Source organism: Tubulanus polymorphus, chromosome 5, assembly GCF_964204645.1.
Source record: "Tubulanus polymorphus chromosome 5, tnTubPoly1.2, whole genome shotgun sequence".
In the NCBI taxonomy this organism is placed as follows: Eukaryota; Metazoa; Nemertea; class Palaeonemertea; order Tubulaniformes; family Tubulanidae; genus Tubulanus; species Tubulanus polymorphus.
In genome coordinates, this window is record NC_134029.1 from 4255940 (window position 1) to 4275228 (window position 19289).

Sequence of the window (19289 nt, forward strand, 5' to 3'; positions counted from 1 at the left end):
GAGATTAGGAGTCTCCTCCTTCCTTCTTCAACTGTCATGTAGAAACGTGACAAACAAACTGAATTGTCAGTGCGTTACATCACTGAGGGCCTCCTTTAATACTGCTGCTTGCTGGTGCCTGGTGATTTAAACACTCAGTTTTGCGACTTAACGTTTTAAATGTATAAATATTCAAAAGAGCTATCCATCGATAGCTTTGTGGTGGTTGTATCATTGAAATGTCGCTGGTGTTGGTTTTGTGTATATATTGTAATATATGTCGATGAATTGGGATTGATTGTTATGTTTCCTGATCGTCATTATTGCGACTTAACGTTTTAAATGTATAGATATTTAAAGGAGCTATCCATCGATAGCTTTGTGGTGGTTGTATCATTGAAATGTCGCTGGTGTTGGTTTTGTGTATATATTGTAATATATGTCGGTGAATTGGGATTGATTGATATGTTTCCTCATCATCCTATAGGGACTTAATGTTTTAAATGTACAAATATTCAAAGGAGCTTACCATTGATAGCTTTGTGGTGGTTGTATCATTGAAATGTTGCTGGTGTTGGTTTTGTGTATATATTGTAATATATGTCGATGAATTGAGAATGATTATGTTTCTTGATCGTCATTATTGCGACTTAACGTTTTAAATGTATAGATATTCAAAGGAGCTATCCATCGATAGCTTTGTGGTGGTTGTATCATTGAAATGCTGCTGGTGTTGGTTTTGTGTATATATTTTGATATATGTCGGTGAATTGGGATTGATTGTTGTATTTTCTGATCGTCCTCATTGCGACTTAACGTTTTAAATGTATAAATATTCGAAGCAGCTATCCATCGATAGCTTTGTGGTGGTTGTATCATTGAAATTCCTCGTTTAGTGTTCAAAAACACTGTGGGTGAATTACTGCTAAATTGGTGGTGATGAAAGTTAAGTGTTACAAAACACAGTGGATGAATTACTGCTAAATCAATTGGTTGCGATGAAAGTTAAGTGTTACAAAACACTGATACACTCTGTTATGGGGTGATATTGAGTTCAGGAGCCTCCTCCTTCCTTCTTCAACTGTCATGTAGAAATGTGACAAACAAACTGAATTGTCCTCCTGGTGTCTTACCTGATGACCTCCTTTAATACTGCTGCTTGCTGCTGGGTGTTATTTAATACACTCCGTTTTGGGATGATATTGAGTTCAGGAGTCTCCTCCTTCCTTCAACTGTCATGTAGAAACGAGACAAACAAACTGAATTGTCAGTGTGTTACAACACTGATGACCTCCTTTAATACTGCTGCTTGCTGGTAGTGTTAATTGATACACTCTGTTTTGGGGTGATATTGAGTTCAGGAGTCTCCTCCTTCCTTCTTCAACTGTCATGTAGAAACATGACAAACAAACTGAATTGTCACTGTGTTACATCACTGATGACCTCCTTTAATACTGCTGTTTGCTGGTAGTGTTAATTGATATACTCTGTTTTGGGGTGATATCTAAAATATATATAAAAATTATTACATTAAACATTATAACAACATGAATCATTCTCCTTAAATACTGCTGCTTGCTGCTGGCTCCGTTTTGGGGTGATATTGAGATCAGGAGTCTCCTCCTTCCTTCTTCAACTGTCATGTAGAAACGTGACAAACAAACTGAATTGTCAGTGCGTTACATCACTGAGGGCCTCCTTTAATACTGCTGCTTGCTGGTGCATGGTAATTTAAACACTCAGTTTTGCGACTTAACGTTTTAAATGTATAGATATTCAAAGGAGCTATCCATCGATAGCTTTGTGGTGGTTGTATCATTGAAATGTCGCTGGTGTTGGTTTTGTGTATATATTGTAATATATGTCGGTGAATTGGGATTGATTGTTATGTTTCCTCATCATCCTATAGGGACTTAATGTTTTAAATGTATAAATATTCAAAGGAGCTATCCATCGATAGCTTTGTGGTGGTTGTATCATTGAAATGCTGCTGGTGTTGGTTTTGTGTATATATTGTGATATATGTCGGTGAATTGGGATTGATTGTTGTATTTTCTGATCGTCCTCATTGCGACTTAACGTTTTAAATGTATAAATATTCGAAGCAGCTATCCATCGATAGCTTTGTGGTGGTTGTATCATTGAAATTCCTCGTTTAGTGTTCAAAAACACTGTGGGTGAATTACTGCTAAATTGGTGGTGATGAAAGTTAAGTGTTACAAAACAAAGTGGATGAATTACTGCTAAATCAATTGGTTGTGATGAAAGTTAAGTGTTACAAAACACTGACACACTCCGTTTTGGGGTGATATTGAGTTCAGGAGTGTCCTCCTTCCTTCTTCAACTGTCATGTAGAAATGTGACAAACAAACTGAATTGTCCTCCTGGTGTCTTACCTGATGACCTCCTTTCATACTGCTGCTTGCTGCTGGGTGTTATTTAATACACTCTGTTTTGGGATGATATTGAGTTCAGGAGTCTCCTCCTTCCTTCTTCAACTGTCACATAGAAATGTGACAAACAAACTGAATCGTCAGTGTGATACAACACTGATGGCCTCCTTAAATACTGCTGCTTGCTGCTGGGTGTAAATTAAAAACGCTCTGTTTTGGGGTGATATTGAGTTAAGGAGTCTTCTCCTTCCTTCTTCAACTGTCTCGTAGAAATGTGACATACAAACTGAATTGTCAGTGTGATACAACACTGATGGCCTCCTTTAATACTGCTCGTTGCTGCTGGGTGGTAGGCCCTAATTCTTACCTCCTTCCCTTATTTGAATTATAACATTAAACATTATCACAATAAAAATTATTATATCAAACGTTATTACATCTAGAATTGTTACATAATTACATTACCAAATTACCTATTATGGCCATCTAAAAAGCTGGCAAGTTCCTTCTCCATGTTAATCATTCCACTTTTTTAGGGGTGATATTGAGTTCAGGAGCCTCCTCCTTCCTTCTTCAACTGTCATGTAGAAATGTGACAAAAAACTGAATTGTCCTCCTGGTGTCTTACCTGATGATCTCCTTTAATACTGCTGCTTGCTGCTGGATGTTATTTAATACACTCTGTTTTGAGGTGATATATATTGAGTTAAGGAGTCTCCTCCTTCCTTCTTCAACTGTCATGTAGATATGTGACAAACAAACTGAATTGTCAGTGTGTTACAACACTGATGACCTCCTTTTATACTGCTGCTTGCTGGTGGTGTTAATTGATACACTCTGTTTGGGGTGATATTGAGTTCAGGAGTCTTCTCCTTCCTTCTTCAACTGTCATGTAGAAATGTGACAAAAAACTGAATTGTCCTCCTGGTGTCTTACCTGATGATCTCCTTTAATACTGCTGCTTGCTGCTGGATGTTATTTAATACACTCTGTTTTGAGGTGATATATATTGAGTTAAGGAGTCTCCTCCTTCCTTCTTCAACTGTCATGTAGATATGTGACAAACAAACTGAATTGTCAGTGTGTTACAACACTGATGACCTCCTTTAATACTGCTGCTTGCTGGTGGTGTTAATTGATACACTCTGTTTGGGGTGATATTGAGTTCAGGAGTCTTCTCCTTCCTTCTTCAACTGTCATGTAGAAAACTGAATTGTCAGTGTGATACATCACTGATGATGGCCTCCTTCAATACTGCTGCTTGCTGGTGCATGTTAATTAGAACACTCTGTTTTGGGGTGATATTGACCATATTGAGTTTAGGAGTCTTCTCCTTCCTACTTCAACTGTCATGTAGAAACGTGACAAACAAACTGAATTGTCAGTGTGTTACATCACTGATGACCTCCTTAATACTGCTGCTTGCTGCTGGGTGTTAATTGATACACACTCTTGTTTTGGGGGTGATATTGAGTTTTGTTTCCTGATCTCCCTTATCGCGACTTAACATTTTAAATGTATAAATATTCAAAGGAGCTATCCATCGATAGCTTTGTGGTGGTTGTATCATTGAAATTTCACTGGTGTTGGTACTGTATATATATTGTATCAGCAACTTATCATCATATTACGGAGTTGCGTTATAAGACTTTTATATTCAAAGATGCTATTGCTTGATAGCCCTTGATAGCCTAGGTGTAAGATAGCCTTTGAATCAGCTAAACTGGGTCGGAGCATTTTATGAATGCTGATAAACTCTTAACCTGAGTTAATAAAACTTCAAAACATTGGAGCCAACTCTTGTCCATTATAGCCTATTAAGTGAAGATCGATCATCAAAAACACCGGTGAAAACAATTGACGTCTCACTAAGCACCTGACGTCTCACTTTGCACTGATGCATCCATGCACGAATGCACTTGCATGAAATGGCACTAAATACATAAAGACACACAAATTGTGTTTATGTATTTTTCAGGGTATACACATGCACACCCGCGGGTCCAGTACATGGAAAAAAAACTTGATTCGCATGTAAAGTGCTATCTATCTATGTTTGTGTGTGGATATAATTTGTGACAATGTTTCAGTGTTTGTCATTGAAAAGCATTAATTCTACGTACAATCTTAGATACCCATTTTGTAGACAAAAATATAAAAGGTTAATGATTAATTGTAAAATGGAAAAAATGAAATGTGAAATTATCAATGTCTGAAATAATATAGTGAAGATTAAGTCGCAGTGATTATAGAGAGATTAGAGCGTCAGATCAGCCAGATCAGTTGTACTGAGTTATCTCCCTCAAAGTCAGGAACAAAGTGACAAGAGTCACAGGGAAAGTTCACAGTTCCAGAGGAATGTCGAGTCATTTGTCTGAATTGACTTTAAATCAGGTATGATATTGAAATTGTATTAATCAATTTTCAAAGTCTCAAAATTGAAAATTATTCATATTTTGTTGTTGTATCTTGTAGCAAATATTGAGAGGTTTACCACAGAACTGATTCTCACCAGAGATGAGACAATTTCCAGGAATCAGTTAGATGAATGTCACCACTGAGATCAGTTGTACTGTCTGTACTGTCAAAGTCAGCAACAGAGTTACAGAGTCGCAAGGAAGGTTAATAGTTCCAGAGGAATGTCGAGTCATTATTCTGAACTGACTATGAATGAGGTATATTAATTAAGTTAGACAGATATGGATTTCTTGTTGTTGGGAAGTCTCAAACGTTATGATGGTCTGTTACATGTTTTCTTGTAGCAAATCATTAGACATGCAATACCAGAGGAAGGATCAGTCATTGAACTGACTATAGATCAAAGTGTGATCAAAATCTAAATTCATTCATATTTTGTTTTCTTTTAGCTAATATTGAGAGGTTTACCACAGAATTGAGGGTCACCAGAGAGGGGAATATCACCAGTGAGATCAGTACAGAACTATGTTTATCCAAGTGGTAAGATCAGGGTAGGGTGTCTCCAGTGAGATAAGAGGATCACAAGTGAGATGAGATCAGTGGCGCTGTGCTGTATCTGCCTCTAAGTTGGGAACGAAGTAACAATTAAGAGTCACATGTTAACAGTTCCAGCGGAACGTCGAGTCATTAGTCTGAACTGACAATAAATCAGGTATAATATTGACATAATATAAAAATCTCAAAAATTGAAAATTTCCGGTATTCATATTTTGTGTTTTCTTGTAGCAAATATTGTGAGGTCCACAGAACTGAGTCACTAATAGATGAGACAATCACCAGGCATCAGTTAGATGAATGTCACCGCTGAGATCAGTAGTACTGAGTTATCTGCCTTAGTCAACAACAAAGTAGTGTCACAAAGTGAACAGTTGCAAAGGAAGCTCGAGTCATTAGTCTGAACTGACTTTAAATCAGGTATAATTTTGAAATTACATGAATCAATTTTAAATCTGACATTATTCAAAAATTATTCATATTTTGAGTTTTCGTGTTCTAAGTAGGAAATATCTAAAGATGTTATGTTACTACAAGATGGAAAAATACCTGCAGGGATTACATGAATATTCTTCCAAAGTTGAAAGAATGAAAGAATGGATGAGTCATGAATCTGAACGGACTATAAATCAGGTATATTGTAATAGAAAAACGACTTGAAATGTTTTATTGATTGTTTAAAATATTCTTTAATGTTTGTTTGATTTGTCTTCTAGGTGAAAAAATGTGTGATGCATCTAATTTAATAATAAGATGGCGCCTGTTAATCATTTGCGTTTCTGGAACTTAGAGAACTCTAATGTATTCCTGGAACTAAGAGAACTCTAATGTATTCCTGGAACTAAGAGAACTCTAATGTATTCCTGGAACTAAGAGAACTCTAATGCATTCCTGGAACTAAGAGAACTCTAACGCGTTGCTGGAACTTCGAGATGCGTTGCTGAAATTTGGGAGAACTCTAATGCGTTGCTGGAACTTGGTGAACTCTAATGCGTTGCTGGAACTTCGAGAACTCTAATGCGTTGCTGAAACTTGGTGAACTCTAATGCGTTGCTAGAACTTGGAGAACTCTAATGCATTGCTGGAACTTCGAGAACTCTAATGCGTTGCTGGAACTTCGAGTACTCTAATGCGTTGCTGAAACTTGGAGAACTCTAATGCATTGCTGGAACTTCGAGAACTCTAATGCGTTGCTGAAACTTGGAGAACTCTAATGCATTGCTGGAACTTCGAGAACTCTAATGCGTTGCTGGAACTTCGAGTACTCTAATGCGTTGCTGAAACTTGGAGAACTCTAATGCATTGCTGGAACTTCGAGAACTCTAATGCGTTGCTGAAACTTGGAGAACTCTAATGCATTGCTGGAACTTCGAGAACTCGAATGCGTTGCTGGAACTTGGAGAACTCTAATGTGTTACTGGAACTTGGATTACTCTAATGTGTTGCTCGAACTTGGAGAACTCTTAATGGGTTGCTGGAACTTGGACAACTCTTCTGCGTGTTAGGACTTTGAGAATTCTTGCGTGTGCAACTGACCGTGTTTGTGAACATATGTGTTCAATTTGATTTATTTTGATTTATTTATTTATTTATTTTGATTTAAATAAAACAAGTGAGAATATCTTTGATCGTTTCTAAAGAATTGTTGATGTTGTTTTGAGGTCGAACTGAAATGCAGCAGTCAGTTCCGTAGTGTGTTTGAATATCGACATGACATGATGACTGACCTTGATTTCTTCGTGTTGACTTCTGTCGGTGTTGGTTAATTACAATGCATTTTAACTCGTTTGTTTTTGTAAATACCATATTTACTTCTATGAAATGACATGATTGATTCGTAGAGGAGCTGTATTCTCAACTTTGTGGAGAATAGTAAAACGAGGTGGAAAGTACTTACGTAACCAGTTTATCTTGTCTTTTATTTGTTACATTGATGAATTATATTGGTTTTGTGGTGCTTAATTGATTTAAAGGGCTTGTGATTGGTGTTTGATAATTGGTTGACCTTTGTTTACATGTAAATACATATTGAACTATTAATCACAACAACTAAAACCTATTCGTGGTTTAGTTGTTCACTACAAATTGTTTTTGTTATTTTTCTGTAATCTACAGTTGACTCAGCTCTCGGCTCTTTAACTCGAATCACACTTATCGATTATAGTATACTTTCAAACTCAATCTATTGTCTGTACAATCACCATTACTCACATGTTTTAATTTATTTTAGTTAGAACTCGGTCTATTCATGGACATTTAAACTTGATAGTCCCTGAGATTATATTTTCCAGTTTATTGATACATTAGGTGTGATAGAAAACTACCGTAAACCTCACTCGGATTTTCACTGCAACTAGTGCCAATCTAGTGGGTCTCTAGTTCCAGTAGGGCGGCTTTTTCGTTTAAATAGCTTATCTCATCATCACAGCAGTTGCAAGCATGCCTAAGGCTAAAACATGGATTTGGAACTTTGTTTCTCCGCTCTGCCGAGCTTAAAAGTAGACCTGGCCGGCCGCTATCTACCCTGTCCCTGTACATTACTTTTTGTTTAAATCGTGAACAATTTTACCATTACAGACCCGGTCGCTATAGAAATGAACTGTTTACAAATTTTATCATTACAAATATGACCCAGCCGAGCTATAAGGCCATATTTTTCGTTCACTGCCATTCCGCTACGTAGGCCGTAGGCCTACATGAGTCGTCAATTTTCTCAATCATAATTATCTGAATTTTTGACCAATTTGTCTCAAAAAATTCCCAAAACCAGTACCATGACAAATTGTAAATTATGAATAACAAATGTTTGAGAAATGACCTACGTTTTCCCCCAATCAATCGTGCGGCCGGGTATCTCATAATTATCAACACCTCATCCTGGCCACGGCTAGTCAGTAACCTGTCTGTGGTTTAGTTTCACGATCGGATATTTTCACAAACCACATTGGTATAAGCCCATCCGATTATAAAAAGCTTGCCACCAACGATTAGGTAACTAACTAGGCCACGGCATGACTCAGCAGGTTGTCATATCATTCTCATTGGAACCATTGGAACGTTTCTTATCATCACCCTTCCCCCTTTGAAAAATTTTTGATCCGACCACGTAGTCACCTTACCCCAGACCTGCTGGATTTGTAATTAGAAGATCGATAACAGAGAGCAGATTGATACAGCTGTTTGTAGTGTGTGCATTTTACAAGTAACAACATAGTAATATAATCTTAAACAAAAGGAAAACGCATTGCGTTAGAAATAAATTAATCTAAAAGAAGAACATGATAACGTAGTAGTGTCTAGAGCTGAGTCAGTTGAGTATGTTAGTGGAGCCGCAAAGGCTTTTCTCCCCCGAACTGCACGCGTTAAATAGCCAGCGGACATCCTGCACAGACATCTGCCTTAAATCAGCTTTAACAATATAGTGTCCTTCACAATATACTGGATTTTCAGGAAGCCTCAGGTTTTAGTTTTAGAGAAATTAGATTTTGATAAAAGTTTAATTTTCAAATACCGCGACATGATGCAATCGTGTATTGAAATAACGCGTATTTTAACTATGATCAAATCAATTGCACAGACATCTGCTTTACATCGACCTGAAGAATAGAGTCTCCTTAATAATATACTCAATTTTCAGAAAGCCTCAGGTTTTAGTTTTAGAGAAATTTGATTTTTAATTTTAATTTTTAAATGTTGAGCCACGATGCAATCGTGCGTTGAAATACGCGTATTTCTAACCATGAACAAATCAAGACATATCTTCGAAAATTAACTTGAAGAATAGAGATTTTCGTCAAATGCTCCATTTTCAAGAATTTTCAGGCTTTATTTTTAGTGAAATTTGATCTTTCATTAGATTTTGCGCGCCATGACATCGCGTAGGCCCAGCTATTAAGTAATAATACCAAATTGAACAATATCCCCGTTCGGATTATTAATTTTTTGGTAGCTTTTCTTTTACTTTTAGACATATTTGAATTTTAAAATTCAAATAACGCACCCTGTCACGCAATCGTACTGAAATAACAGGCATTGATGTAAGATATATTTCGATGAGAATCTATGAAATTTACGAAAATCATTCATATTTCAATTAAGCAATAACGAATTATATAAAACAATTATTGAGCACTCTACTGCCCCCGGTGACTTCATTGAATGACCGTCGTTTCGTCAGGTCAAAGCGTTAGGTTATACATTTCACATCAACCAGTATTTCACAGCGGTCCTAAATATCGACCGAAACCGACCGAAACCATGATAGAATTATTTACGCTCGTTGTATCAAATGTAAGTGGCATCGGCTCGTGAGTGAAATGGCGGGCTCACGAAATTCTGGAAAATATCAGGAAGGAGCCATCGTACGAATTAGATTAGAGAATTTTATGTAAGTTGTGTCATTTTGAATGATATTAAATCAATGCACGTTTGGTACCCTCCACAGGACTTGTCACATGTGAATAGTGAATGGATAATCAGATGGATAAAAATACACTGGTGGCCCAGATAATTAATTAGTACAGTACCAACTATTATAATTTATAAGTCCCCGCAATCCAGGGCAAGCAACCCCAAGTCCCCAGCCAGTATCCCTGTACTGTAGTTGTACCACACTGTAAAAAAACAAAGGTTGCTACTAATCATCAATCTGAAAATCACCTAGCTAGGCCCGATCCACTTCAATCGACTGTAATTCCAAAAATTCTCAATCGACTTACATGAAATCAGCTTGCGTCGCTGAATTATAAGCACCCACTCCCTGCGTCACCAAGGGGCCTATAACTCGCTCTACGACAAATATAGAAATGATTTGATGAAACTGATTTTTCTTTAAATAGGACGTATGATTCGGTAGAATTCTGTCCCGGTGCTCATTTAAACGTGATCGTAGCCCCGAACGGTACCGGGAAGTCAACGCTAGTGAATGCGATATGCCTCGGTCTAGCCGGTAAAACTAGTTTCCTAGGACGCGCAAGCGGGCCGCATGAATTCGTCAAACATGGCTGCAATCGAGCTATCATCGAAATTGAACTGTGAGTACTCCATCCCAGTTTTGAATAACGGGCATACCGTCATAGGCCTTATAGTGCGTCTACATCGTTCTGCAACATATCATTACTTATGATATGTTTGTTTGACAGGTGCCATTTTTCAATAATAGAGATGAAAACTAATTACCGGTTCTATTAAACTGTGATGCGGTGTACCAGCAAAGTCCATCACTGATTTATACATCGCACTGCGGTGTAGACAAACTGAAATGGTTAAACCACTCGATAGTATATATTTGTCTTACAGGGATAATCAAGGAAGTCGGGGAATTTGAATTTTTTTGGTGTCTCGTTCTTACCGAGGGACAAGAGGCGCAACAAACTTCATATTTTGGTCAGGGGTCGGGGAAAATTGGGGAATTTGATATTTCTTGATCTACAAGAACGACTGAAAAGATATTGAAGCGCACATTACCTGGTTGATCCTCACTCGCCGCAGTACCCCATTGATTATCGTATATGTTTTATTTATGTTACAGGTATAACCCGGACGGTGATAATTACATCATCCATCGTGAGATCAATAAAAGTTCGCAGACGTCGACGTGGAGCGTTAACGGACGTCACGCGTCGCAAAAAGCCGTCGAGGAAACGATGGGGCGCTTAAACATTCAGGTCGGAAATCTGTGTCAGTTTCTACCACAGGATAAAGTTGCTGACTTCGCCAAAATGACACCGCAAGAACTTTTACGAAATACGGAGAAAGCTGTGAGTATTTCAGGCTAATCTTACATTCAGGGGTCAAGATTGATGTTAGAAATAATGAAAATGGAAGTTTGGTTAAAAATTTGGTGAAAATTCAAGAAAAATGTCTTACGAAACATTTGATCTTATCATGCCATTTACAACAGAAATTAGATACAGCTTGTTCATAAATTCTAAAAAAAAGTTATTTTAATCTTTCAAAGAATTTTGTAGAAATATTGTATTTCGTTAAAAAGGGGTTGTGTTGTGTTCTGCAACTGTTATGTATTTTAGGTTGGCCCGCCTGAAATGCTTGAATATCACGATAAACTGAAAAACGCCCGACAAAACGCGCGCGGAATGGAGAATAAATTACAAACGTTGACCGAGCGTCTGGAGTCTGAGAAAGCGCAGAATGCCCGCCTTGAGCACGACGTCAACAGTTACCGCGAACGTCAGCGATTCCTCGATAGAATCGAAATGATGAAGAAAAAGCGTTGTTGGGTGGTACGTACTGGGTAGAAGTCATCCTACTGTCTTAAATACTCTGCGTCTTGATCGGGAATTATTGATTTAATGTAGACCCTGTTCCACCGGCTATCCCACTTGATCGTATCAATAAAACAACTCAAAATCATCTCAATTTTTAGCTTCATCCACAGAAATCTGACATACTTGATGTAGCCTACCTGTTTCTTTGTTTACTATTCATGTTTGTGGTGGATGTTTTTCATATAACAGGAATATGAGAACATGCGAATAGAATATGTGAATGTGAAAGAAAGGCATAAACAGCTTGGTGATCAGTATAAAAAGATCAAGAAACAAAATGCTCCATTCGAAGAGAAGCTGAAACAAATCGACGCAAAGGCAAAAGTTCTCGAGGGCGGAATGAAAGAAGTGGTAAGATTTACGAGGAAACTGGAGAGAGTCTAACTGGGAGGCCACTTACCTGGAGATCAGAGAAAAGTCAGGGAAATTTTTTTTCTTTTAAAAAGTCTGGGAATTTTGTAACAAAAAGCTAAAAATCAGGGAAAAAGTCTGGGGAATTTGATGATAAATTTGTATTGCTAGAACCTGCGTTAGGGAAAAACTGTTTCCGTCTAAATTGTACTTATTTGACTGTTAATTGATTGGATTTTTACTAGATCAAGTCAGGGGAAATAACGCGATCATCAATTTCTATCTTACTGGTGATTTTCAGAGCAGGAAACTGAAGACCGATGCGGAACTGGCCGCACGGAAAAACAGAGATATTGAAACGCTCAGTGAGAAGATGGAAGAGGTTAAGCACGAGTTGAAATCAAAGAAATCCGAGGAGTCTGAACGTGCTCAGAAAGCAGTGGATTTAAACCGACAAATTAAAGCATTAGAAAGTGATCTCGCATCGGTTAACACGAGTGAAGATGTGCAGGTATTGGATGCTATTTAATTTACTTAGAGAAATTATTCTCACTGAATAACACGGGTCAGGTTGCTCTAAAGTTGTTAACATTAACCATCGAGAGATACATAGTATCCATGCAATTTTGATTGTTACTGTCAGCTATCCAATGGTTAACTTTAACCAACTCTCCAGCAACTGACCCCTGCGACTAACTAACTATATGATTGAATGAGGAACGCATTCTTATGATGATAATCACGGTGTAATTCTAGCCAGAAATCGATAGAGTCATCCAGGAGACGCGAAAAGTGAGCCATGAAATGACTCGAATGATGAATGAAGTCGATCAATTCAGAAGAGATAAGAGACAGATCACTAATGATATCGGTGGCGAGTATTCCACTTAGTGCAACTACTGGAAATTATAGAAAATGTTCCAGTTACTGATTCAAGATTGTTACACATCATCGTATGATATAACGTATGATCCTCTTTCATTTTTGTAGATACTCAAAGAAATTTGAACCAAGTGTTGGATATCGGTCGGCAACGTTTAGAAATGTTACATCGACGAAGCAAAGACACGTACGAAGCTGTGAAATGGCTACGCAGTAATAAAGATCAATTCAAAGGGACTATACATGAACCGGTGGTCTTATGTGTAAGTAACCAGGGGGGTCTACTTCAGTTGGTTGGTTGTGGGTAAATAGCCCCCAGTGTAAAAATTCCCAGATCTGAATGCGAGTTAGTGTGAAGTGAGTTCAAACCAAGATCCAAGATGGCAGATGCTGTGAAATGTTTAAATCAAACTTCGTTGCATTCGATGATTTTTTCAACGACAGCTACACAAGTGGAAATTCACCCGTACAACTATTGTAACTCTTAATATTTCATCATAGTTGAACGTCAAAGATCAGAAATTTGCGCCGTACATCGAACAAACAATCGCCAAGAAGGACATGTTCGCTTTCATTTGCGAAGAATCCGACGATTTGTATAAATTTCTGAGCATCTTACGGAAACAACAAGGACTGAAAGTGGCAGCTTTGAAAATGCCACCGCAACCAGTGGAATCATTTCAACCTAGATATCCCCTCGAACAAATCAAGTAAGTTTTATAAAGTCCCTTTATTCTCCATCGTACCTAGTCACTAGTACTCCATAGCATAACTTACGGAGGCAGCTTTCTTTTCTGGAAGGTATATAGATCAAATCGCTAAGTTAGTTCGTGTTAGATCGTGTTTAATTTTTACAGACGGTTTGGATTCTACACGTATTTACGCGAGATGTTTACATGTCCGGACGCCGTCATGCGTTATCTGTGCGCTATGTATAAAGTTCACTGTACCCCGGTCGGCGACCGCACAGTGCGAAATAATCTTAACAACATCATGAACAATCTGGATCTTCAGCTTTTCTACACGCCAGAAAATCAGGTATGGTATGACGAAATTTTTGGGTTGTACGACTGAAAATTGGGATCAAAGTTAATTGAAAATTAACTATTTCTGATTGAGTACGTATGATACCATAGTGTACCACCTGGCGAATAGCTGGTGTGGATTCACCCCATTGATAAACTATTTGAGCCTAATGTAAATACAGTGAAATCTCGTTATAACGAACTCGTTTATATCGATTCATCGGATATAACAAATATAGAATTTCGTCCCAAGTAAGACAATTTCATACGGGATATAATGAGCTATCGGTTATGACAAACAGATTTTCTGGTCCCGTGAAGTTCACTGTAATGAGGTTCCACTGTAGTAATATAGTCCGCCCGATAACCAAAAAACTTTGAGTATCTGATTGTTGTATTTTTCAAATATTCGATGTATTTTCTTATTCGCGTCTATTTCGCTCGTAGTATTTCAGTAAACGTTCGAAATACGGTAACCACGAACGTATGTCGCGTATATCACAGCTGAGACAGGCGCAGTGGTTAACCGTGTCGGTGAATGTAGAACGTGAACAAATGCTGCGCGATCAGTTACGCCAACTACAGACCAGTTTACATCAATACGACTCACAAATACAACAACTAATGCAAAACCATCAACAACACGAAACCAGAATGAATGAACTTCGCACGAAAAAGGTATGAATATGACAGCTATAGAATCTGTGGATGTACATATTCTTACTTAACCCCTTAAGCTGTACATATATTCATTGCTAGGAAACATGGAAAGAGGGGACAGAAATCCCTGCATCATATAAAAAATGAGAAACGTGGTTTTGGGAAACTACGAAATCCTTGTGTTAATTTGTGATTTGTAATATTGACTTAGTCTAATTCACTGTTGTTGCTATAATCCTTTCTGCAGAATGAATTGGCCAAAAAGAAAGACTTGAAAAAAGCTCTTCAACAACAGATCGCCGTGAAAAAGCAGTCGTACGTAGACTTGGTTTACATAGACAAGTGACAACTGTCTGTAGTACAATTGAAGAAAAATAAACTTGCATTGGAAGCAAAACTAAGGGAGTAATGACATTTCAACTCAATTCTATTCAATTCAGTATGAAATTGAGTCAAAACATCGCTATTCTCCTAATTTTCATCATAATTGTTGGTTTTTTCTTCGATCGTACTTAGACTTTTTTGCATAATTTTAGTTGTGAAGAAATTATCGCGAAAATGGTAATGTGTTTTTCGATTATTTTTGTAGGGTAGAACGGCTGGAGGCCGAAGCGATAGATATCGAAAAGGAAGAAGATCTCACCCAGCAAAAACTGAAAGCAATCATCTTAAGAAAAGCAAAACATTTAGAGGACTTGCGAAATCATACAAGAGTAAGTAAAGAAATTTGCAAATCTTAATGTGAAATATTTTGAAGAGATTCTTTTTAAATTGATGTCAAAATGTGAAAAAAATATTTGTGCTTAAAAACTTGGGAAAAATTGGAAAATAGCTCAGGATTTATGCCCAAGCTGTGTTAAGATTTAAGAAAAATTCTATCTCAATCTGTCCAGATTGTGATGAGTAATCGATATGTTATTGTACCTTCACATAAAAAATGTTAACATTCTGGTTAGAAAATGAAAAGAAAATGTAAAAGTCCCAGAGTTTATCAATCTGTCCCCTGATTTAATGATTCTTCAAAACCTTTTGATTTTCAGTTGTGTTTGGGATACAGTTTGGATAAAGTAAAGTTGGCAATGAAAGCGGCTGAGAATAAACAAGAACACATGAGAGTCGATGAGGAATTCAAAGAACAAATGATCGCTGTTGGAAATCTCGAGGTTTGTAGTTATGATTTGGGTCTCGAGAAAACAACCTGTTTCCTCATTCATTCATGTATTACTGTTGTGTTTATAATCAGCGTGAACTCACTGAAATACTTGAAGTGAAAAATCAAGCTAAAGAAAATGCACGACTGCTGATTATGGAGGCGAAGAAGGCTGTCAATCTGAAACAAAATGAGGAACTTACTGATGATATTAAAAACGTAGGTAGCGGTATTTGAATGAAGAAAGTTGAAGTCATAATTTATCCTATAATTAAAAGAAAAAAAGATTAATTACTGGGAGACTTGAAGGTTTTGCCAGTGCTTGTGAAATGAATTGAATGATATATTGTTTATTATTATCATAGGCGTTTAAATTATACCCGAATCAACTTGAAGAACTCGAGGCCATGATACAAGATGAACAAGCTCGTGCTGATTGCGCTTATCAGGTTGACGAAGGGGTAAGATTAATGAAGCATCGAATATAAATGTCTGGCCGTATTGGCGATCTTATCACTTGATAATTATAAATTAATTCTTGTTATATTGAAAGTTCATGCACATTTGCTCAGATGTTTGTTTAAGTTCTTGGATGTAGTGCTTTATACTGGATCAATCCCAGTTGAATGTTTGAAACGTACGTAATTTGTCAAGATTTTCTGTTGTAATTTTTCCAGGTCATTCGCGATTATAAAGATCGAAAGAAGAACATCACGAATTTGGAAGTGAATCGTAACTTGTTGGAGACGAAGCATCGCGATCACCAGTCTAATATCGAGAATATGAAACGCAACTGGTTTGAACCGTTACAGGAACTTATCAGCAAAATCAACGACAATTTCCATAAGTTCTTCGCATATTTACAATGTGCCGGAGAAGTGTCGTTACACGTGCCAGAAAATGACGTAAGTAATTTGCAGTGATAAGAAATTTTGAAAAATTTTTTATAGATAGCAAGTTATGGCTTATAATGTACCGTATGTTACGTTATTGCAAAATATAGCCATGGGGCTCTAGGTTGAACATTCGTCCCTATGGATAACTTTACTTCAATACCCAGTCTATAAAACTGGGTCTAAATCAGAGAGTTTATCAATTTGCTGAGAACTTAGACACCCCTAACTGTGAATGCAGGTCCAGGTAAAGGATTTTTTCCATTGCATCGCTCATTTACCTGTGTTAATGATTGTTTTGCAGGAGGACTATGAAGAGTATGGTGTTCTCATTAAAGTACAGTATCGTAGTAATGAACAGTTGCGAGTTTTATCAACTCACACTCAGAGCGGTGGTGAACGCAGTGTAGCTACTGTATTATACATGATGGCTCTTCAGGAATTAGCTCGCTGTCCGTTTAGATGTGTCGATGAAATAAATCAGGTGAACACTTGGCCAATTTCAATTTTTCGTATGTTTTTAAATTGCTGAGGACATAATAGGATTCAAACTCGCTGTGTACAAATGTAAGATTGAAGTGAAGTTTATTATGGAAAATCAAAATAAAAGATAAGATACAACGTTTCAGACTCTCGCTAAATTATCAGGTGTTCCATGAAACATTTATGTCTTTTCTGCAATTTTAATTGATAAAGTAGACTCCGCCCGAGTCGGATCCGATCGACTCAGATAATCGTTCAACTCTTCAACGATTTTTGTCGAAATATTTTTTGTGACACGATTTAAGAATACGTAACATCCAACTCGGATATAGCTCAAGTCGAACACATTTTACGATTCTAAGAGATTCATGGACTTCTATTGATTCTTAAATTTGTATTATACATGTATAGTGAGTTTTAATCATATTATGTACTTTGCGTCCAAGTGTACAGGTTATTCTACTATACAGCTATGTTAACAGTTTTCTGTCAATTTGTTGAAGGGAATGGATGCGTTTAATGAAAGACGTGTTTATGAATTAGTCGTTAAAACTGCGTGTAGAGAAAATACTTCTCAATATTTCCTGTTGACTCCGAAGGTGCGTATACAACCAAATCGCAGGGAGAAACTTGAAACGTATTTATATTTTAGTGGTGAACACTCACCATTTTACAAACATTTTCTGATAGTTGATGATTTTCTTTTCCAGCTTTTGCCAGATTTAGACTATACGAACAATATGACAGTGCTGTGTATATATAACGGTGTTCATATGCTAAACCATACTGAATGGAATATCAAGAAATACTTACGCCGTAGAGCTCGAATTGAAACCTAACGAAACGCATTCTGTTCCGACTCTAAAACTTTCTAGCTGATTAATGTAAATTACTGTTTTTGCAATTTTATATCAAGTGCCCAGTTCCACACTTGTGAGCAGAATTCGACGATGAACTATTTTGAGTTTCGAATCTTGCCCAGAAGTGTGGAGCCGGGTCAAGTTCATTTACTAAACCAGAGGCTGCATTATACGCTGAAAAATCTTTATTTTAGGGCATTTATTTAGTCTTCCTTGCTTCCTTCTTGTCTATGATATTTCATCGAAATTGAGATACCCGTTTGATATATTTGAAATATAGATCGGTAAATATGATGCATAGAATTTTGTACATTGTGAAATGAGGCATTTGTTAAAAGAAATTCATGTTTTCTGAGATCATACTCTTTCGGCATGATATTTCTTAAAGAATAAAGGTTCGAATAGTTAGGTTAGACTCATAAATTTGGCCAAATATTTTGCATCGGTAATTGGTAACCCACGAGTGAATGTAAACTTTGTTACTATTAATAGCACTCATCCCTGTATGCATTGTTTTTAAATCAATTTATATTGTAAAAGGGTAATTGGTGCTTCTATGAAAAGATCTGTGCAATAAAACACTAGACGAAACCCGAATTTTTTTGTTGTGATTAAAGGTATTTTAGACGAGGATTTCACGTTGCTGTTCTATGATTTGATTGATGAAGTGATAAGCTGATTGGAGGAGAGGTTTTTCTCTGGAAGCTGCGTATCTCATTCAGGTCTTTTATCATCGATGAAAGCATTCTGTCCACGCAGTGACGATAATATGCTAGTAGTCTATTCCGGAAGATGACTATTTGAATATAGTTGAGACGTTGAATAAACTCGGGAAACATTACGGATTTTATTTTTCATCACTTGTGGTCTTCGTTTGTAGCATAAAGCAATGAAAATGCAGACACTTTTTAGTCAATTGTGCCCATACTACAGACTGCAACTGCTTGTCATGATATGCGACCATCACTTGGACAGACCGACAGAAAAATCGTGTAAAATAAATCGAGAATCATTTCTACTAAGTGGCTTTATTGATTGAGAGAACAAGCCAAGGGCGGCAACGGTTTTCGGGCTCGAACTACGAAATGACTATGCGTTATTAGTTCCCATTGCATTTGGATATGTATCTAGAGCCAATAGACGCTCAAAACTGCGTCCCTCATTTCTTTAGTATGGCTGAGCACTAGCGCGTAAAGTTTACATACTAAAACGAGAAATAAGGATTTTCCTATTGTTTATGTATATTGATGAGTGAAAAGCTGCCGTTTAGACATGACAATTAAATCAACTGCGCAGAGCTTCCCTCAATTATTGTCCTCTAGAATTGTTAAGCTGCTACATAACTTGTTCAAT

General features: G+C 37.1%; 1 protein-coding gene and 1 long non-coding RNA gene across 2 annotated transcripts; both read left to right on the plus strand.

Moving 5' to 3' along the window:
- Positions 1-4981: 4981 nt before the first annotated feature.
- On the plus strand, positions 4982-5703 carry LOC141906446 (uncharacterized). The gene is made up of 3 exons (XR_012619332.1): positions 4982-5047; positions 5240-5502; positions 5577-5703. It is a non-coding gene; the product is annotated as an uncharacterized LOC141906446 (long non-coding RNA).
- Positions 5704-9651: 3948 nt separating this feature from the next.
- Positions 9652-18525, plus strand: LOC141905841 (structural maintenance of chromosomes protein 5-like). Its single transcript, XM_074794899.1, has 20 exons — positions 9652-9732; positions 10184-10378; positions 10876-11104; positions 11375-11587; positions 11822-11983; positions 12285-12494; positions 12740-12857; positions 12974-13128; positions 13367-13575; positions 13723-13903; positions 14338-14568; positions 14798-14865; positions 15140-15263; positions 15591-15713; positions 15794-15919; positions 16066-16161; positions 16378-16605; positions 16898-17077; positions 17580-17675; positions 17787-18525. The coding sequence occupies exons 1-20, from the start codon at positions 9662-9664 to the stop codon at positions 17913-17915; spliced, it is 3144 nt and encodes a 1047-aa protein (XP_074651000.1). The 5' UTR covers positions 9652-9661; the 3' UTR covers positions 17916-18525.
- Positions 18526-19289: the final 764 nt, after the last annotated feature.